This window comes from Anas acuta, chromosome 7, assembly GCF_963932015.1.
Source record: "Anas acuta chromosome 7, bAnaAcu1.1, whole genome shotgun sequence".
NCBI classification, from domain to species: Eukaryota; Metazoa; Chordata; class Aves; order Anseriformes; family Anatidae; genus Anas; species Anas acuta.
Window position 1 is genome coordinate 7,210,666 of NC_088985.1, and position 18,788 is coordinate 7,229,453.

General features: G+C 36.7%; 1 protein-coding gene across 1 annotated transcript in view; it reads left to right on the forward strand.

Annotated features, from left to right (window-relative positions):
* The window catches only part of RTKN2 (rhotekin 2), a 36,547-nt gene that overhangs the window by 6,323 nt on the left and 11,436 nt on the right, over window positions 1-18,788 (forward strand). The window contains exons 4-9 of the mRNA XM_068689127.1: window positions 3,874-3,927; window positions 4,835-4,952; window positions 6,628-6,828; window positions 11,654-11,748; window positions 13,330-13,436; window positions 14,435-14,566. Coding sequence (XP_068545228.1) covers window positions 3,874-3,927; window positions 4,835-4,952; window positions 6,628-6,828; window positions 11,654-11,748; window positions 13,330-13,436; window positions 14,435-14,566 — 707 coding nt within the window. The remainder of the gene's footprint in view (window positions 1-3,873; window positions 3,928-4,834; window positions 4,953-6,627; window positions 6,829-11,653; window positions 11,749-13,329; window positions 13,437-14,434; window positions 14,567-18,788) is intronic.

The window sequence follows — 18,788 nt, forward strand, 5'->3', positions numbered from 1 at the left end:
AGATTGTGGAGAAGAGGTATCAACCACTTCATTCTGAACTCAAGCCTGTGCATGCTGGGATGCTGCCATGCCTCTTCAGATGTCAGGGAGCCTGGCCAGGTCCCACTTACAGCAGGAAAGCCTAACTGGCCTCTGCTTAGAGATTTATGCCTTCTAGAGATCATCTGTTAACTCCTTATTTTCCACTGTGTGTGTCTGAGAAGCAGAGAACTGTTACATGGGAAGTAATTATGTATGCTTAATGAGGGCAGGAGCCTCTCTGTGAGATTCCTGATTGGGAATCCTGGCATGATGTTGACACATGCCCCCCTAGTTCATCCTTGCATCATCCTGTGACCCATCATACTGTGCCCATTTAGCATGCCAGATCAGGCCCTGTCTGCATCCACAGCTGCAGTATGTTCACATCTGTGATGTCCCGTTATACATCATTCTGTCTTTCCCGTTCCTTATGTAGAAAATTGAGCATGCTACATTTCTTCTTTCTTGTATGCTGACCCTCAGTGGATTTGCAGCTGGAGTTTCTCTGCATGTTTGGAAGGCATATGCATATGCACGCACCTGCCTTGCTGAAAATGCAGTTGTGAATACCAGCAGCAGGAATCAGGAGATATGAAGACTGAATTGGCTGGGAAAGGCTGGAGATGAGGAGTCAATGGTAAACCATGTAATATGAAAGGGCATGTAATTTAAGAATTGAGGATACAGAATGGATTTTTTAGGGGAAACTAATCCATCTACTTATAAATATATTAGTGTAACGTGATTAGTATGCATCAGAAGCTTAAGTAATTTAAAAAAAAAAAAAAGAAGTGTGATCATGTGGCCAACACTGAAAGTTCAGGAACAGCTTTTTAAGAGTACTGAGGAATGCACTCCCATGGAAAGCAACTGCATGTCAGAAACTGAGTGGGGAGTGCATTCCTTAACACATAAATTTTCATAGTCCTTTTATTCCCCACATCGGTGTAAATTATGTAGTTTGTGTCTTACCAATTAATTATTTTGTCAAAAGACAACACATTAAATGTTGATCAAAAAGCATAATCATAATTTAAAGTTATTCTATGAAGTTCTAATAAATGTCAGAAGGAATCATTAGCGTAAAACCTGATAAACTGTAGTGCTTGAATGTATCAAATCTGAATCCACATGGATTTACAGCTAATTGTAACTGAAATTAAGATGTGTGAAAATAGATCTTTGTTTTTGATGAATGGCAGCTTTTTCAATCCACGGGTGAGTTGAAAACTGATTTTCAAGTAACACGTTAAACTTGTTCATGCAATTGACAATCTATATCCTGATGATTGTCTGATTAAGGTGTAAATTTTTCAGCTAGTGTACTATTGAAAGTGACACACAAAACCAATGTTTAATCAATTACTGTAATTGTTAACAAGAAATATCAAACGCATTAAAATTGTCATTCAAGCCATGCTATGGATAAAGATGCTAAAAGGCTTTTATTGTATTTATTTATTTTCACATATTTATACAAATTTAGGACCTTTGCTTTTTAGGGAAGAAGTGTTCCGTGCTTTGTCTCTAACAGAAATAAATATTTATATGTATATGTAGAGTTTAAGAGAGACTTCTGCAACTGTATTAAGGAACCTATTTTTATCTGTTTCCTTACTCTAAAAATAATTAAAGGCTTTTAAAAATGCTTACTATGCAAATACATCTTTAGAAATGAAAGGCAGTTTCAGAAAAGGGTGATGCTTTGGTTTTTAGGAAGTTGTGGTGGTCTAAAGCTGTATACTGATAGTTCACTGGGAAAGTTCATTAGATTTCATGAACACTTTTAAAATTAGATGACTTAGCAAGTTCCAAAATGGAAATGTCATCTTTAATGAGATGTTCCATAGTAACGTAACCAAAATTAGCTTAAATTAATATTTTTCCTTTAATTTAACTTCTGAAACAGTGACTATGTTTATGTAGCTTCACTTAAATCAACAAGAAGTTGTTATAAATGGCTCAGGATTCAAATTAGGATTAAATAAAAAAATAGGATTTATTAGAAGAATATAAAGGAATAGAGGTAAGCAAACAGCGCTGGGTGCACCGGGAGTCTCCGCTCTACCAGGACACACACCAGTTACATCAAGCAGCTGATTTTTATGCACCTAGACTAATACATATTCATTACTACTTCTAAAAAAAATAGATTATTATAATTAGCTTCCGGGGTCCAGTTCCTCCTACTGGAGCATGCGCATCAGTCTCCTCTGGGGGTCTCTAGGGGTCTTTCATGCTGAAGGCTCGTAGTCTTCCTCTCACCCTTTGTACTCACTCGGCACTATTCCAAGTTTATGGAACACTCTCTGTACACTCTCCACAGGTCTTGTCTCCCAACCGTCCTTCAGCTTCTTTTTTCTTCCTCTTAATCTCTTGGCCCCCCTGGCCAGATACCAAGGATCCTCATAGTATCCCATAACAGTCACTAGTTGTTATCAGTTGTTCTGAAACTCCCAAACAGGTTGACGACTCACGAACAATTAAAACATTCTTTCCCAGCTATTTACAGTCATCTACATAACATCTATAGCAGTGTTAAATCAATCTCGAAGAAGACAGAAAAAAACCTGTAACTGTTAGAACTAGAAGTCAGGAATAACAAAAGCAAACAGGTTCATAAATTTAAGGAGTGTTTTCTGAAGACTTGATAAATTGACTGGAATGAGGGGGAGACTGGGACACACTGCATCTGTGGTTCAAGAATTAAACTGCCAGTGCAGGGCCCAGAGGCAGACAGGATTCAAACAGAATTGTTCTTTATGGACACGAATTTATGGACACGAATTGGAATTGTTAAAACATTCCTCACAAAGTTGAGTGTGTAATTCCCTGTGGGAATACATGACAAGTAATCCGTTGGAAAAATACCGTTACTGTTTGGCATCCTAGCATACTGTATGTGGATTTTTCCATTATCCTCATATGAACAGTGGAGTCAGCATTGCTCCTGCATAACAATATTGAAGATTTTTATCAAAAGACAGCTGAGGTATTGCTGTTCACTGCTGCCATCCTGTGTCGCTTAATATATTGCATATACTTTTACATCATCATGTTGTACTTAAGAAACCAATTTTGGATTAGTTGAGCCCCCACTGCATTTAGGTTGTAAGAAGGGATGAGTAAGAAACTTTGGATATAAACTTGTGCCCTCAAAACTAGAGAAAAATATAACTCAGTGCTGTACTGGTTTGGGTACGTAAACTATAAAGCTTGTCGAAGAAGATACTTTCTTAATATTAAAATGACAGGCATGATTTAAAATAATGTTTCTGTAATTGCCTCTCTGCTGCAGTCCTGGTATAGAAGGATATTTTCTATTAAAAAAAAAAAGTTTCTGTAGTCTTTTTATGCCAACTAAGACAATTCTAACTGGGTATGTGATTAGAAGTGGTATTTTCTCTGTGGTTAGCAAAACAAGACTTAAATGCTTGCAATATCAGTATCCTGATTTTTCCATTAAAACTGGATGTTTTTCCTCTTGCAGTTGGAGGAGTGTTTTCCAGCACCAGTCAAGCAGAGTTTGTTTACATCTTTGCATAATAATGGACTAAAATACCTCTCAAAACTATGTTACTCAGCAACTCTAATATTTTATTTGGGGTACTTTCAAATTAGATTTAGAATAGTCTTTATGCTAGCATGATTTATGAAAGAAAATGTCACTTCAGATTGAACTATTTTTTTTTGATGTTGATAATAAAACTGAAATAGTTCTACTGTTCATTGGGTAAAAGGTCCTTTTACCTCCATAACACTAGGAAAAGAAAAAATAAACTTTTTGTTTTTTGAACACAGTTTTGCAGTATTGCCTAGACCTTAATTTCCCTGTCTTTTTCCTCTCTTTAGATATCCGAATACCATTAATGTGGAAAGATTCTGATCACTTCAGCAATAAAGAAAGTATGTAAGATATAATGAACTTCTATGATAAATTTACAGGCATAAGTAATTGCTTAAAACTGCATGGGGAAGTCCGTACGGATCTCAGCACTGTTTTTTTGATCTTTCAGTAGGTCCATATTTTACTCTGCTTGTTGAATAGTAGCTCTTCACTTGAAGTTGTTGATTGTAGCAAGCTGAGGTAGTTCAAAGTCCTATGGTTCTGTATATTTAAACTCTAGTTTTTTAAAAAGTCCTACAGATGAGACTTTCCAGAAGAATCAAAGCATAGTGATGTTATTAACTGGACAGCTAATAAACTCCCAATTAAACATATTGTTCCATGCATTGTCTGTACTTGAAAGGGTATATTGGCTGGTTGTTTCCAGTGAGAAATGTAAATGAAAGTTGTCTGTTAGTTTTGAGTGGGTTACTGATAGTCTTCAAGTACATGCATTTTGCTGTGTCATGGAGATTAACCCCAAATCCATTCCAGCTGTCATGTGGCATTGATTTCAGTTTGGTTTTCAATAGGGTCAGAGGGGCTAAGCACGGCAAAATAGTCTAATCCTTTATAGTACGTTCATAAAATGATGCTGACTCTGTAACAACTTTCTTTTTTCTTAAAAGAATTTTATTAAACAAAATGGAATTTCTACTAACATTTCTGATATTATTAGCATAAACTGCCACTAGATATCAGACAAAAAAAAGTTGAGCAGAGGTAGGTATGTGAATGTTGTACCTATACAGTAGCTTTGAAAGCTCAATTATCATAAAATCCTATGATATAAAACTTAGGGTGGGAATAATTTGAGGGCAATTTCTTAGATGTTCAAATTGCCATTTCTTCTTTGTTGTTTACTGGAAGCATTTAGTATTGTGATGTGTTATAGGTGTAATAAAACATTTATTTGACTCTTCACAGGATCACAGCGCTATGCAGTGTTTTGTTTGTTCCGAATGGGAGCTGAGGTTTTTGATACAGAGGTGGCTATTGTGGATAAAGCAATAACAGATATCTGTTTTGAGAATGTAACCATATTGTGAGTATAATTTATCTGTGTTGAATAAAATACAAATAACCCTGTTTACTTTTGAAAGTGGATATGACTGAATATGGTTAGCTGAGGTCCATTAAGTTTTCCTGTGAGCAAAGGAATCAGTAGAGTTTCTGTGAATTTCATTGGGTGGTGGATCCCCACCTCCGGAAGGATTTTTTTTATGTAGAGAGTGATCCTGGTTGTAGATATACCACTTGAACTGTGTCTGTGTTTCTTTTTCTTTTTCTTTTTCTTTTTCTTTTTCTTTTTCTTTTTCTTTTTCTCTATGCTGACGCATTTTATTTAAAGATAAAACAAACTTGTAGCTCATGGACAAAATCATATCAACATGAAAAACGGAAAGCACTATAAAAATACACTTCCGTAGGCATGAATGTTGCACTTAGTGTTTTAGGTATTCTGTGCAGCAGGCTATGGTCTCTTTTGATGTTCCCCCAAGTCACGGTTCTCTTAAATCGGATGTTACTTCCCACACCTCATGTTCTGTTATACCTATTTGAGCATGTGTTACATCTACAGCCCTCATAGTGGAAGAATACTAGACAGGAAATTACTCACTTATCTTTAAAGGTAACCTGGAAAGGAATAGAAAGGTGTTCTTATTTACTTTTATGTTACTTTATACATTTTAAAGAGTCTTGAGAGACGCTTAACTATTTCTCTTTTTCTATTTTTTCTTGTGTGCTGCTTTATTTTTTATATTAGCAATTTAGATTCAGTCTCCTGAGAGAGACTGACTGGAAATCTAGAACTACTGAAAACTTTAAATCAAGATCTTGAAAACTGAGTAGTTGAGAGAGCCCATATCCATAAATCAGACTTGCTCTTTAATACTTGTTCAAGTTAAAAGTAGGGGCAAAGATAAAAATTTAATTTTTGAAAGATACAACTGTTCTTGGAGAAATGACTGCTATGATTTTCTGTGAAATACAGTGGGAAAAGTCATTCAAACTTCCCTTGTATGCCCCGAGATAAAGGAAAACTTACAAAAGCCTTTAGGATAATTTCCTTATGTATATGTAATGAATGATTTGTACCTGAAAGATGAGGTTAGGCTTCTGGTTTGATTAAGCTTGAGAATATGGGAAATAGTAGAATTGAAAACAGACAACAGGGTGTGGGCAGATCGCAGCAGCAGGTAATTGATGCTATGAATGACAAATGCGTTGGTTGTGAGTGAGATATTATTGAAAATAAAAACAAAAATCCTGTGAAGGGGCAAGGGTGCAACTATGATGTCGCTAAAACAGTTCAATCTGATTTGGGATCAGAGGCACGAAAAGTTTTCAGCCACGTGATTTTTGCATAACAGTAGAGGGCAGATTGAAGTGTGTTTGCGTGTCTTGCCTGTGTATTTCCATAACATGATTTTTGTGTTTTTATTCCAGTTTTTAACCTAAACATTGAATTTCCTGTTTGCAATTGTTTATGGTTTAATTAAAACATCCATCTCATGACTTCAGCACGAAGTTACCGATGTGTACTCTAGTCTTGAATTATATTGTAATGAATATCTTTGTCTGAATCTGATATAAATCCTTCCCTTGATTAGCAATATATGTTATTTAATGTATATATCGTAGCAGCAGCATTCCTTGGCTGTGTGATACTAAGCTAATTAACAAATACTCTGAAACTTTCTCCTCACCCCCTTCAGTGATGAAGCAGGACCAGATTTCCAGGTGAAGGTTGAAGTGTATAGCTGCTGTACTGAGGAGTCTTTATATGGGACAAACACTCCTAAGAAACTAGCAAAGAAGCTTAAAACATCCCTCAACAAAGCTACGGGGAAGAAACTCAAAGCTGCCCTGGAAGAAGACACCACTGAGTCCCTTTTGCTCACTGACCCAGTCATACAGTAAGACCTACATATGGATATTCTGATTTTTATCATATTTTTAAAATAGAAATGGGCTAAATATATTGTCAATATTTGTAAAATTGCCAAGAAAGTGATTATTTCTGTACTTAACCAGGTGGAAAAAAGTTAAATAGGAAATGAGAAAGTAGGTGTGAATTCCAACAATGCAGCTCAGCCTCGGGGCCTGGTTCTGATCTTTAACCATGCAAGTAGACTTCATCTTTATTATGTACACCTGGTAAATCCACTATTATTTGCAAACTTTGTAATATTTTGATCTCTGGAAGAAATGAAAATTGTGTGATCGGACTGCCTGTGTCCCTCTGTGTATTGATATGTATATATCAGTACTCTGGGTATTGATATATACAATATACCCATTGTATTCCTGCCCTTTCCCCTTTACTCCTCCCCGCATATCATTCTTGCACCTAGGCAATTTTGCTCATTCTTTACAGAATGGTAGACATGTCTAAAAGTTACAGGTTCTGTGAAATGTCAGAGCGTGGTGTGTAGTCAGGAGGAACCTTTCTTGCACACTTTCCCCTAACGAAGGTGGCAGAGCTGTTTGCTGTGCCTGAGCACATGGGGCCTTTCCACTTACTGGCTTTTCAGTGAAACTGTGGACTGGCTAGGGTTTTTTACAGTTGCTAGCTGCCTAACAGAAATGTCTCTAATTGTCTTTAGCATGGAACATTTTAAGAACACTTACTGGTTTCTCATGTTCACAAAAATGTGTGGTTTTCCCAGTAATTCACCTATGTTTCCTTTAAAAAAAAATCTCAAGTCTTCCATGCATTTTTAATGAAGTTACCTGCCTACTAGTATTTCCAGGCTACTTTAATTTCATTGTGGTTTAAGCAGGCCAAGTACCTAAATTGTAAATACAGCTAATACTGTGTTTTTATTATTAGTTTTTAATTTTTAAGAAGGTAATTTTTACAAGGTATTGCCTTTTTTTCTTCCACTCTGGTGGCTGAACAGTAGGGAGTCAATGTCTAATTCTTACCAGGTGTTGAGCAAAGTCTTAGTCTTGCTTTATATATCTGTTTGCCTGGATTATAAAAGGAAACATTAAAGCATAGTCTTTGTCCAACTGATATTTCTGTGTACTGAAGTTAGTGTTTCATTGAAAAATACGCATCCAAGAGATCTTAGCCATAGAGCAAAGCAAATTTTATCACTAACTTTCCAGTGTGTTCTGCCTAATGACAATGTGCGTCATCTTAGGTGGATGTGCTTTCCACAGGCTCCAGCTGGGTGATGATGTTAGATACAGTTTGCTTCAGATATAACCACAAGCTTATTTGCTGGCCATACTCTCTTGACTATAGATCATCTGTCTGTTGAGGAAGAAGCATCAGTAGACAGTCTAAACAGCTGTCTCCTCCCTTGGGTTTTGCTTTGGGTTTCTCAAATGTAATTTATTATATTTTGCTTTCCTCCATCTTTAAGTTTGATTTTTCTACTGTAAATCATCATCTTACAGTGACTGTTATTTCTTAACAGAATTGAATGAGTAATGATGTGTTTAATAATGGCTTTGCCACTGATTAAAAAAGATTCTCAGAAAGCAAAGTTTAAATGCAGAAAATAAGTTGTCAATTTTTTTGATAGCCTTCTCTTGGGATTTTTATTTTTAAAGCCTTGGTATGTAGCACTTAAAGAGTATGAAAGATTGCATCTTTCAAGTGTTCCCAGAGAATTTTACTGGTCCAGCAGGTGATATTAAAGCACAACAACAAAAAAGGGAAATATCTGTATTTTAAGAGCACTGTTTCTCTGTAGATTCCATTTGTATGGGTCTTTTCTTCTCAGAGCACGTGTGGGATGAGGTGGTCCCTTTTCCAGAAACTCTGTGATCCCTCTGTGTCAAACTGCTTGGCTTAGAAGGCTCCCTGTTTAGTGAGAAGACTGTTGGACTTGTTACTTGAAAAAGCTTGGTGACAAAATGCTTGGAATGGTTGCTTCATCTTGTTAGTATCACTTATATTATTATCCTCTCTGTTTTTAATCATCTATCTTCTCATTTTTATGTGGTTTTGCCTGCTTCATTTTTCTGTTATTTTTTATTATTATTATTTACACTTGTTTTAGAAGAAAAATGCTTAGTGCAGCTCTACTACTGAATTCTAGTGGTTGTGCTTGGACGAAGTCATCAGGGAGACTCCTTGCAGCACAAATTTATTCGCTTGCAGAACTGGCCTCCACATGGGCTTGTTGCTACTGCCCAATTACGTATTGCCTTCCTTTGGGCTGGAGGCATGGCTTCAGTGTCCTATCTTTGAGTTGGAAAATTAAAGTTGATATTTTGCTGGAAGAACATAGTCTGATCTAATTGCAACATTTTTATATTTGGGTGCTTTTTATGACCTGAAGATTATATTTACTCTCACCTTTTATTATTTAAGATGTGATTGGAAGGTGAACATCTTAAGCATTTTTTTTGACTTGCAAATTTTCCACTCTGTATATCTGGATGAGTAAAATAAGACTGGGATTTTTAACAGTAAGATTAATATTCTGGAACAGGTTCTGGAATCTGAGCTGTATTAATTAATATGCATTGATAATAGGGTGATATAGATATACCTTGTGCCAATGTCTGCTTAGCAACGTCAGTGCCTCTGCATCTTGATCAGTAAACAGGTTTAACAACGAGCCTTTGCCATAGGCAGGCTGGGGATATTTTTTTTGCAAAGTTATTAAATGGAAAAATATTACAGATATGCGAAGTACTGTATGAGCTGCAGCAGGCAGATTGTTCTTTGCTGTACAAAGAAGCTGCCATTTAAGGCAGTTAGCTACTTCTGTGAAAAGTATAGGCAAAACACACTTAATAATCCTGATTAGCCTGTTAAATTTGAAAAACAGTTGCAGATAAAACTTATAAATTATATTGAAGTTGGCTGAAAGGAATGACTGTTATGTTTTAGAAAGAAAATGTTACTGTGAAGCATATTTTAAAAGTGAAGTAGCTGATTTTTTTTGGCAAGGTTGTTGTAGTAATTAGTCATGCTTTAGAAAAAATAACTAAAATCAGCACAGAAGTTTTATCTGTTAGAGGAAACTGAACTGTTTTGTACTGCTTAAGTAGACTGGTAGTGTAGAGCTAAACTGGTTGGCAAAACATAAAAAGTGGAGAATCTTTTGTTAGGGAGCAGTCTAGGAAGGAATATATTCAAATGCTGATGAGTTTTTATTCAGATGTTTCTTGAAATGTTTCATAGCAGTGGTTCTTAGCACAGAATGCTAAAACATATTTAACTTTCTATTTATTTCCTTGAATTAGATGTGTAACAGACCTCCCGGCTAATGGTCTTAATATTTTTGCCTCTTCTTTCACTGGGTTAGGGCTAGGTAGGGATCTGCCTTGTTCCTCTGCAGAGCCAAAGATTTTAAAACAGTATGTGCTCACTCTGCTATTAGGAAAGATAACATTTGGAAAACACATATATATTTTTTTAGTGATATCAGATCAGTACTCTGTTCTCACCTCTTGCTCTAAGCTATCTTATGCTATACAGAAGATATTTTAGGGATTTAATGCTAGATTGTGTTAGGGGGAGTAGTTAGTGATTCTAAGTGGTTTGTTTTCTTGTGAACTTTGTTTAAACTGCTATTAGCCAGGTGGAATTCTTACTGCATTGCTAGACTGTAAATCTGTTACTCTGTCTGAAGAGTATTTGGGGAAAAAGGTTAAACATGTACCAAATTTATACTGTTTTATTCCAAGAACTGCATTCCACATACTGTACTGAATTGCAAATGTGATTTTTTTTTTTTCTAAATCCCCCCTCTTCCCCCCCCTCCCCCCCCCCCGGCAAAATCTAAAACAAAGATACAGCATTCTGAAACCTGTAAGCACAATATGTGAAAGAGTCCTTCATGCTACAAAACTGGCTGTAGGATTTCTACACAGATTTTTTTTTTTTCTGCATGCAAAGATTCAAATTATTGGATACTTTTGAGTGTGTGTGTCTGTATATGCTTTATAAAAGTTGTTTATACTTAATCTACACAAAGTGAAAGAGCAGAGTAACATGGAAAAACAGTATAAAACTTCTTAATTTTTAAACCATTTTTTTAAAAAAGCTAGTCATCAGTTGTTTCATCGGCTATACTAATTTTTGAACCTATTACCAAACCTGCTTGGTTTAGGCCTAGGAATAAATTCTGCAAACCTATTAAAAGTTGTTTGGTGTCTGACTAGAGAAGAGAGATGCTTTTAGCATTCTCAAGGTGCAGGAGGCATGGAAAGCACAGCCCTTGTGCCTGGGTTTGGCAGCGACTGGTGCAGTACAACTGAGCCACCTCAGAGGCAGTGGCTACATGAGCTGTCTCCTCCCGGGTGGTGGGTCCGAGGGAGGTGGGCATGGGAATTGCTGAGGGGACTAAGCTGATGAGGCCTCGTGGCGTTGGCCTGGATGGAAGTCATGGGGTGGGAGGGAACGGGCTACCACATAGGTTTTGCTCAGGTGGGAAGCTGAGCTCCAACACAACTGCTCTCTCACTCCCCGCTCCAGAAGGGGAAAAGGGTAGAGCACCACAATGGGGTGGAGGCAAGGTCAGAGATAAGGATACAGGAATCAGCTGACCAGACTGTGGGACAGTTCTCATTTACAAGGAAAACTGGAGATGTGGGAGTTCTGTGGGAAGAGGCTTGGGGATGGCAACCTGTGGTCACTAGCAGGTGCTGCCTTGCATCTCAGCATGCTCCTGTAATCAGACGTGTTCTTGGGTACCTCTAGGCTCCCTTTAATTTCTGCCTGAGCCATGCAAAGCAGAAATGACTTAATTGTGCCTTTTCTTTCACATACAGTGGAGCAAAGTACAACTTGCTAGCGTTTACCACTTTGGGGCTGGAGAGTGCTGAGGATGGTTTCAGGACCCATAACCTTACCATTACAGGAAATGGTAAGTACATATGGTACCAATTTAAAGAAATAAAAGAAAACAGAAACATTCTGCATTTCTCTATTTTGTATACTAAAGAGTTTAAAGAGACTATTTTTCTTGATATTTAATATAAAACAACTTTAAATAAAATATTTAACTGTTCTAAAACAGGCATCTATACACAGCTGAATAAACTATAAGTTGATAAAATTTCAAGTCCAGATGAAAATTTAATTCATTTGGGAGTTTCTTCTGTCATTTGCATCTGGATCTTATGTGAGCTGTAGCCATATACAAATTATTTCCCCCTTTCTCACAACTAGGAAAGGGTATCAGAGTGAAGAACATCTTTTTCCTCATCAGAATGATTTTTTTTTTTTTTTTTAATAAAATAAGCTTCAGATGAGCTAGGCTGTTTGAGGCCTAGATTTAGCACAGGACATAAGCACGTGTGCTTGCAAATTGCCTTGGTTGCTGTCTTTCACTTCTGGGACAGTACAAATTGCTGGTGACAGCAATCAAGCAAGATGCTAACTTAGGTACTGTGATTGTACTCTTGCTACTTAAAATATCACCTTCATTTGTAGCATAGTTTTTCATACTTCATCCGTTATTTTCTTAAAGTATAGTCCTTTCTGTAATCCACCCTCTAATTGTTAAACTAAGACATGGGCCTTTGTAGCTGACTGTCACTTCTGGGAACTTCATCTTTTACATGGGTAGATTTGATCTGAAAGAGAATTTAATTCTTTACACCTCATTCATTCTGAGTAAGTACAGATTTGAAGATTTATGGGACATTTGTTTCTTGAAGGTTTAGATGAAAAATTCTACATATCTGTGATATTAATTTGTAAGCATTTCTTTATTACTCTTTTCTACTTTTTCTTCTTCAAATTTATTTTTCTATCATTAATTTCCATAACTTGTTCTGGTGAGAAATGACATATCTGGGTGTTTTGGTTCATTACAAGCATTTCTAAAACATGACTAAAGACAGAGTCATGTCAATGGAACGTTGCTTTACCTGCTTCTAATTACAGAAGAGAATGCCTTTGGCATAGCAGAGCTGAGTGAGGAGAGAGGCTGCAATTTATTGGTAATTCCTTGGAATCCTGAATACTTTTCTAGTGCAGAAGACAGAAGTAGATACAAATTCAAATCCTAATAAACAATCTGGAGCAAAGTGCTTACATAAAAAGCTGTGCCCCAGTTGGGGTGGGCTCAGGGATCCTACTTGGATCAGGTGGCCAGTGTGCTTTTTGTTTCAAAGTATTTCTAGCTGTGAAATTAGATTTAGAGCTAGATTTCTTTTGTAACAATAACATGTTCCTGCAGAACATTATCTCCATTTTTACTTGAAATTCTTTTAGAACTTCTGATGATTTAAAAAGAATAAAATAACTAAAGATCAGTCATTCTAATATTAAGGGATGAAGTCTATTTGAATGTAAAGTGCTTATTTATGTAAAAATGAAAGTAAAAAGTTAAACTATATTTTTATGGGAAATATTCAGAACTGTTTGTGTGTGTGTGTGTTTGTGCTTTGTTGTTTGGTTGGTTGTTTTTTTTTTTTTTTGGTCTGGTCTTTTCTCCCAGAGGAATCTTCTTTTTGGCTCCCCCTGTACGGAAACATGTGCTGCCGTTTAGTTGTTCAGCCTTCCTGTATGACTAGGGACATGATGGCAGGATTTCTGAATCAGCAGGTAATAAGATCTTGCTTGTGTTTATATCCTCTTCTATTAATAGCTGTCACTTACACTCCGCTGTTAAAACATTTGTTTTTTCCTGGAGTGGTTTCTTGAGTAGCTTATTTTTCTACCTGTCCTGCCTCTAGCAAGGGAGGGGATTATACCTGACAGTCACTGTTTATAAACAGCATCTTTTTGTTCATTGTTTACAAACAGTGGCTAATAGTCAAGAAATAAACATTTACTTCATATGCTTATCAATAAAACTAGGCTATTAAATACAGATCAAGTACAGTTGTTTCAGAATGCCTTTAGGATGGTGCTTGACAGCAGCAGTCCTAACAGTCCCGTTGCTCCCACCCTTGTACGTACCTCTCGTGCTAGAATGGTGAATCCAACTGGGGAACAATATTTAAACTCATCCCTCCAAAAATGATTAATGTGAACTCTGCTAACTTCTCTGTTCCTGTTCGTTGCACAACTAGGCAAACAAGATGGTGATAAGCGGAGGGGCTGGTTCATGTGTCAGGAGTACTAAATTATGTGGTCTAACCTGGTCATGAAACTATAATGCATCTATGAAAGCTGTTCAAAAAATCATTTGAGTGTGGAGATCCTAGACAAATATCTTTGAATATACTGCATACTTCCAAAGTGAAATACTTTTTTTATTTCTTCTGTTGTTTAATAATGTAGCTAATAAAGGTGATCTTTTTCTTACTGTAGACACCAATTCTAGGCTTCAGTCTGAACCAGTAGATTCTGTACTGTGGGTGTCATAAGACAGTAAATCTGGGAAAACTGTAAAATACCAAAAGACATTTAAGCTATTGCTAGCATTTCAAAAAAGTGGTGATTCCGAAGTGTTCCGCAACAGAAGGCCTTTGTTTTTGAGAAATAATTAATTCAGTGTAGAGAAGTATTTTTGATCACACAGGCTAATCTGTGTGTACCTCATACTATGCTCTTAATTTGTAGTTTATGGCTGGCAATTCTCTGCTTCTTCTCTTCAGCAAATGATAGGAAGTTTAACTAGCTGGAGGAGGCTGTACTGCGTACTGAGAGGTGGAAAGCTCTTTTGTTATTACTCACCAGAAGAAATTGAGGCTAAACTGGAGCCAGCATTGACAGTTTCCATCAACAAGGTAAAAATTATTGTATATGGGTCTTTTTTGTTTGTTTGTTTGCCTGTGTTTTTTTTATAATTATTATTTTGGAAGAGGTTGTTTCTTGTTTAAGACATACACCTACAGTCATGTTGGCTCTAAGCTGCTGGTATGCAGAAAGCTTTATAGGTAGGATGTCAATGGGATATGCTTCAGTGAAATTTGCAGTTGCTGAGGTTTTCTTGCAAGGGCATTAAATGTCTCAGCTGTGGATATAAGTTCCTTCTATTGCACTAAGCTATTGAACATAAAGGTGAAAAGGAGGATGTTTTTTCTTTAGGAAAAGTGATAACTTGTTATATGACTGTTCCATTGTCTGCAGTCACTTAGCAATGTTCTGGGAGGCTTTTGTCCTCAGCAAGGTGGAATTTTAACAATAGCTTTTTTGTTGTTTTGTGTTATTTGGCCACGGTCTTAATTAGAGGGAGAACTGGAAAATTGTTCAAAATATTTTTGTGCTTTAAAATAAGCTGCTTTTCTTAATACTGTTTTTGTACAGAGCACAAAAACTTTGGACATTCTTTACAGCATTATTACGGGGTTTTGTACCCTGATAGGCAAACTCTGGATTTAAAACTTAAAATGTTTCTATTTGGCTAAAAATGTTAAGTATTTAATTTTAAATAACTATTTACATATTCAATTTAGGAATGATACTGGAAGGGCCTTTTAGGATGGAGAGCATTAGAGTGAACAGATGCTTTCAAAAACTGTTTTTGGTGCAGACATCAAGAGTTAGTATCACATAAGGATGACAGAAGAATTTAACGTTAATTGCAATTGGCTTAGCTGGATTCATCTTGCATAAGTAGACAGAAACATTTGGGAACTGTGTTAGGCATGGGTTGATCTGGATTCTGGTGTTGTACTTGTGTGACCACTTGATGCCAATGGTAACTCTGAAAGAAACTCTCCGCCTTCCCAGTCTTGTTCTGGCTGCTGTGCTGCTGTATGCTGGGCAGGCAGTCGGGCAGCTGACTGATGAATTGGAGTAGGGAACTGATGTGGGTTAAAATTAGCTCAGCTGGGGGGGCAGGGTTGGCTTCAACCATGGTTCTCTTTAATGCATTCTTTTATCCTGATCTCTACATGACCACACAAGCATTTGTACGAGGAAGGAGCTGGGGCAGGATTGGCAATGTGTAGGGACATAAAGTAACAAAGAACTGCTTCTTACAACAGTAATATCAGCTCTTGGTGGCTTTAAAGTTCCTGGAAGCTGTGATTGCATTCTCACGTAGAGTAAAATCTCTCTCTCTATACCAAACATTTAAACTAGGGATAACAATATGAACTGCTTTTGTTAGGATTTCTTAATGTGCTGTGTTTTAAATCGATTCCTTAATTAAAAACACCTTTCTGCTAGTGCCTTATATTTTAACAAAGCCATCTTTCTCTTCCAGTTTGTTTAAAAAAATGTTTACACCACGGTACATATTCGAGCAGTTTCAGTTGCATACTTCTTCAGTCACTTTTAATTATGCTAGTCAAACTTTGTTATAACTCTATCTATTTCCTAACTGTTATTGTGAACAGCTAGAAAATAGATAGGAAATGGTAAATTTTAGTAAAATACGGAGTGACTAAATCCATAGTTTAAAATGTAACAGGAATATTTTTTAAAACTATCTGTCAGGATATCTCTAATCTTTCCATAGGGTTTGCTGCCTTGGTCTATATCCTTGTTTTGCTTTTCCTTTTAAACGAACCATATTCTCCTAAGGCGTTTTACTCCTCTGAGTTACCAATACAGTTAGAATCTAAAATCCAGCTTAATAAGCTTTTGCTGGGAGACTGTTTGTATGTTGGCAGAATATCCTTACAGCTAACATGTATGAGGTACATAAATCATGTATCTTACCATTTTGAAAAAAATTGCAGGCTGCTGGAGAAGGAGACTATGAATCCTTATTGATATTAAAGCCAGAAAAAAAAATGCAATTTAATACATTTGGATACTTCAGTACTTAAAACAGTTTCTCTTGAAAATAATGTAATGGCTGTAAATTTTTGATTCTTTTATTATGAAACTGTCTTACAGATTAAATGAGCACAAGCTAATCATATGGGCTTGTCTGCTACATGTTGTTATTGAAACAGCAATTTCAAAACCAAAGTTGAGATTGAAAATCAACTCTAGATGTCCTAACTAAATGTCTTCTATTTGCATACGAGGTACTGTCATTTGTAATGTGAAGCTGGTCCTTTACATGTAATTGCAAGATACTTTTTGAAAAGCAATGAAGTCATCTGGATTTATGAGAAACTATCTGGAAAATATTCACACTGATAACATTATTTCCCATCCCTTTGAATCGAGACTTGAAGAAGCCATTAAGACCACCAAAGTCATTACTTCAACTTCAGATGACTTCACTGCTACCGCTGTTGAGCAAGAATGGTTCTGCAGTTCCTATTATGCAAGTGTTACTATTATTGTTCCAGCCAAATGTAATTATAACGTATTATATTGCACAACTAAGTAGGAAAAGAGAAATGGTATTTTCTGTAGCAAAGAAAATTTGCTGGAATCCAAGCTGAACAAGAAATGTTCCTTATGGTCCAGTTCCTAAAATTTGGTAGCTTTCTTTAGTTTTAAATGAATAATAAAGGCTTTGCCTATGCGTGATAGTTTAGCAAATAGGTGTATGTACCAACAGTTCACATTTATTGCTCAGTAAGCTGTTGGGGCTCCTTCATATATTATAAAACTCTTTTGTGACATGGGTGTGGAAGCTTCAGGAATTCTAGGAGATCATTTCAAATTAACGCAGGCCCATCACTTCTTCCCTAGCATGTTTTGCAAGTGCCCTCTTTGATCTGGTCCCGTGCAGTGCAGCAGGCCTAGAGCTATCTCCATGCTTGTACTAGCTGTTGAGGTGAGCAGGGTGAGGAACAAATGTTTTCAGCCTTTGGCTCAGGCTTCACAGATACATCGCTAAACACTGTAGTAGGAGTGAAAGGAGAAAATCACCCTGATGCTTCTGCAGACTTCCCGCAAATGACAGCTCTTGTTGGAGCATCTGTTCTGGGTCAGGTCAGGTAGAGAAATTCGTTGGAAAATGTAGTGATGGCAGTAGCAGTATCACTTCAAGGGGACCGTGCAGTGTTTTTAAGAAACCAAGTAGCACACCATGGGACTGGAACAGAAGGGTATTGATACATGTTCTTAACAATGTGAGCATTTAGGGAGCCAGGACAATATTTACTATGAATGTCAGGCAATTCCAGCACTGGTACAGTAAGAGCATCCCTGAAACTATCAGTGTTGTGTGTAGTAATGTTGCTGTCCCACTGTCTGACTTAGACAAGCCTTTGTACATGTGAAAATATAGCACGGATTAGTTAAATGCCCCCAAATATGTGGTGTTGTATTACTCAGTTTAGTTCTGCAATTGCTTGAAAATGACTGCATGTGGCAGGGGAAGCAGATACAATACCCAGATACCACACAGTGGACCTTGTAACACACATGCTCAAATTAAGTGGTTAGGAAACTATGCTTTATGGCTCCCTGGTGCTCCATGGAGTGCTGGCTGGTCGTATAATGATGTCTCCTCACCCTGGTATTTGGCTGCTGCATTGCACTGACAATAGGTAAAATGCTATAGCAATATATCATAATACAGCTCTTCCATTTTATACTTATCCACATTTCCACTGGATGGTAAGTACTGTGGGGTGTTATGGTAATACAAGTTCAGAAAACAATGAAGATGAAAGGAAGGAATAAAGCTAATCTGGTAGATTTGGTCTTATGTATTATTATTTTTGAAAACCACGATTTTAAAGTTAACATTACAGCAGAAACCAACACATGAACAGATTATTTTTTATTTCTAATGTTGTGTTTTTATTTCTTGATTTGTTTTTTGGTATTAAAATCCTTAGAAGAAATGTGCTATATGCATTTTGGTTTGTTTAACCTTAGAGCAGATGCAAAGAACTGGATTTTAGACTATTCAGTATTTTTCTCAAGAACTCTAATTTGTTTTGATGTCTTGTAGGGATCTTTATAAACTCTGCTCATCAGTGTTTCAGGATTGGCTTAGCAGGAAATGGCTACACCTAGCAATAAAAAGCTTCTTTTTTTTTTGTTTTGGTTTAACTTTGCTTAACCGATGAGCTTTCCAGTGAAGTGTTGTCAGGCAAAGAATTTTTTAATTTGCAGGGGAAAGGTATAGACGAAGGCTTATTATTT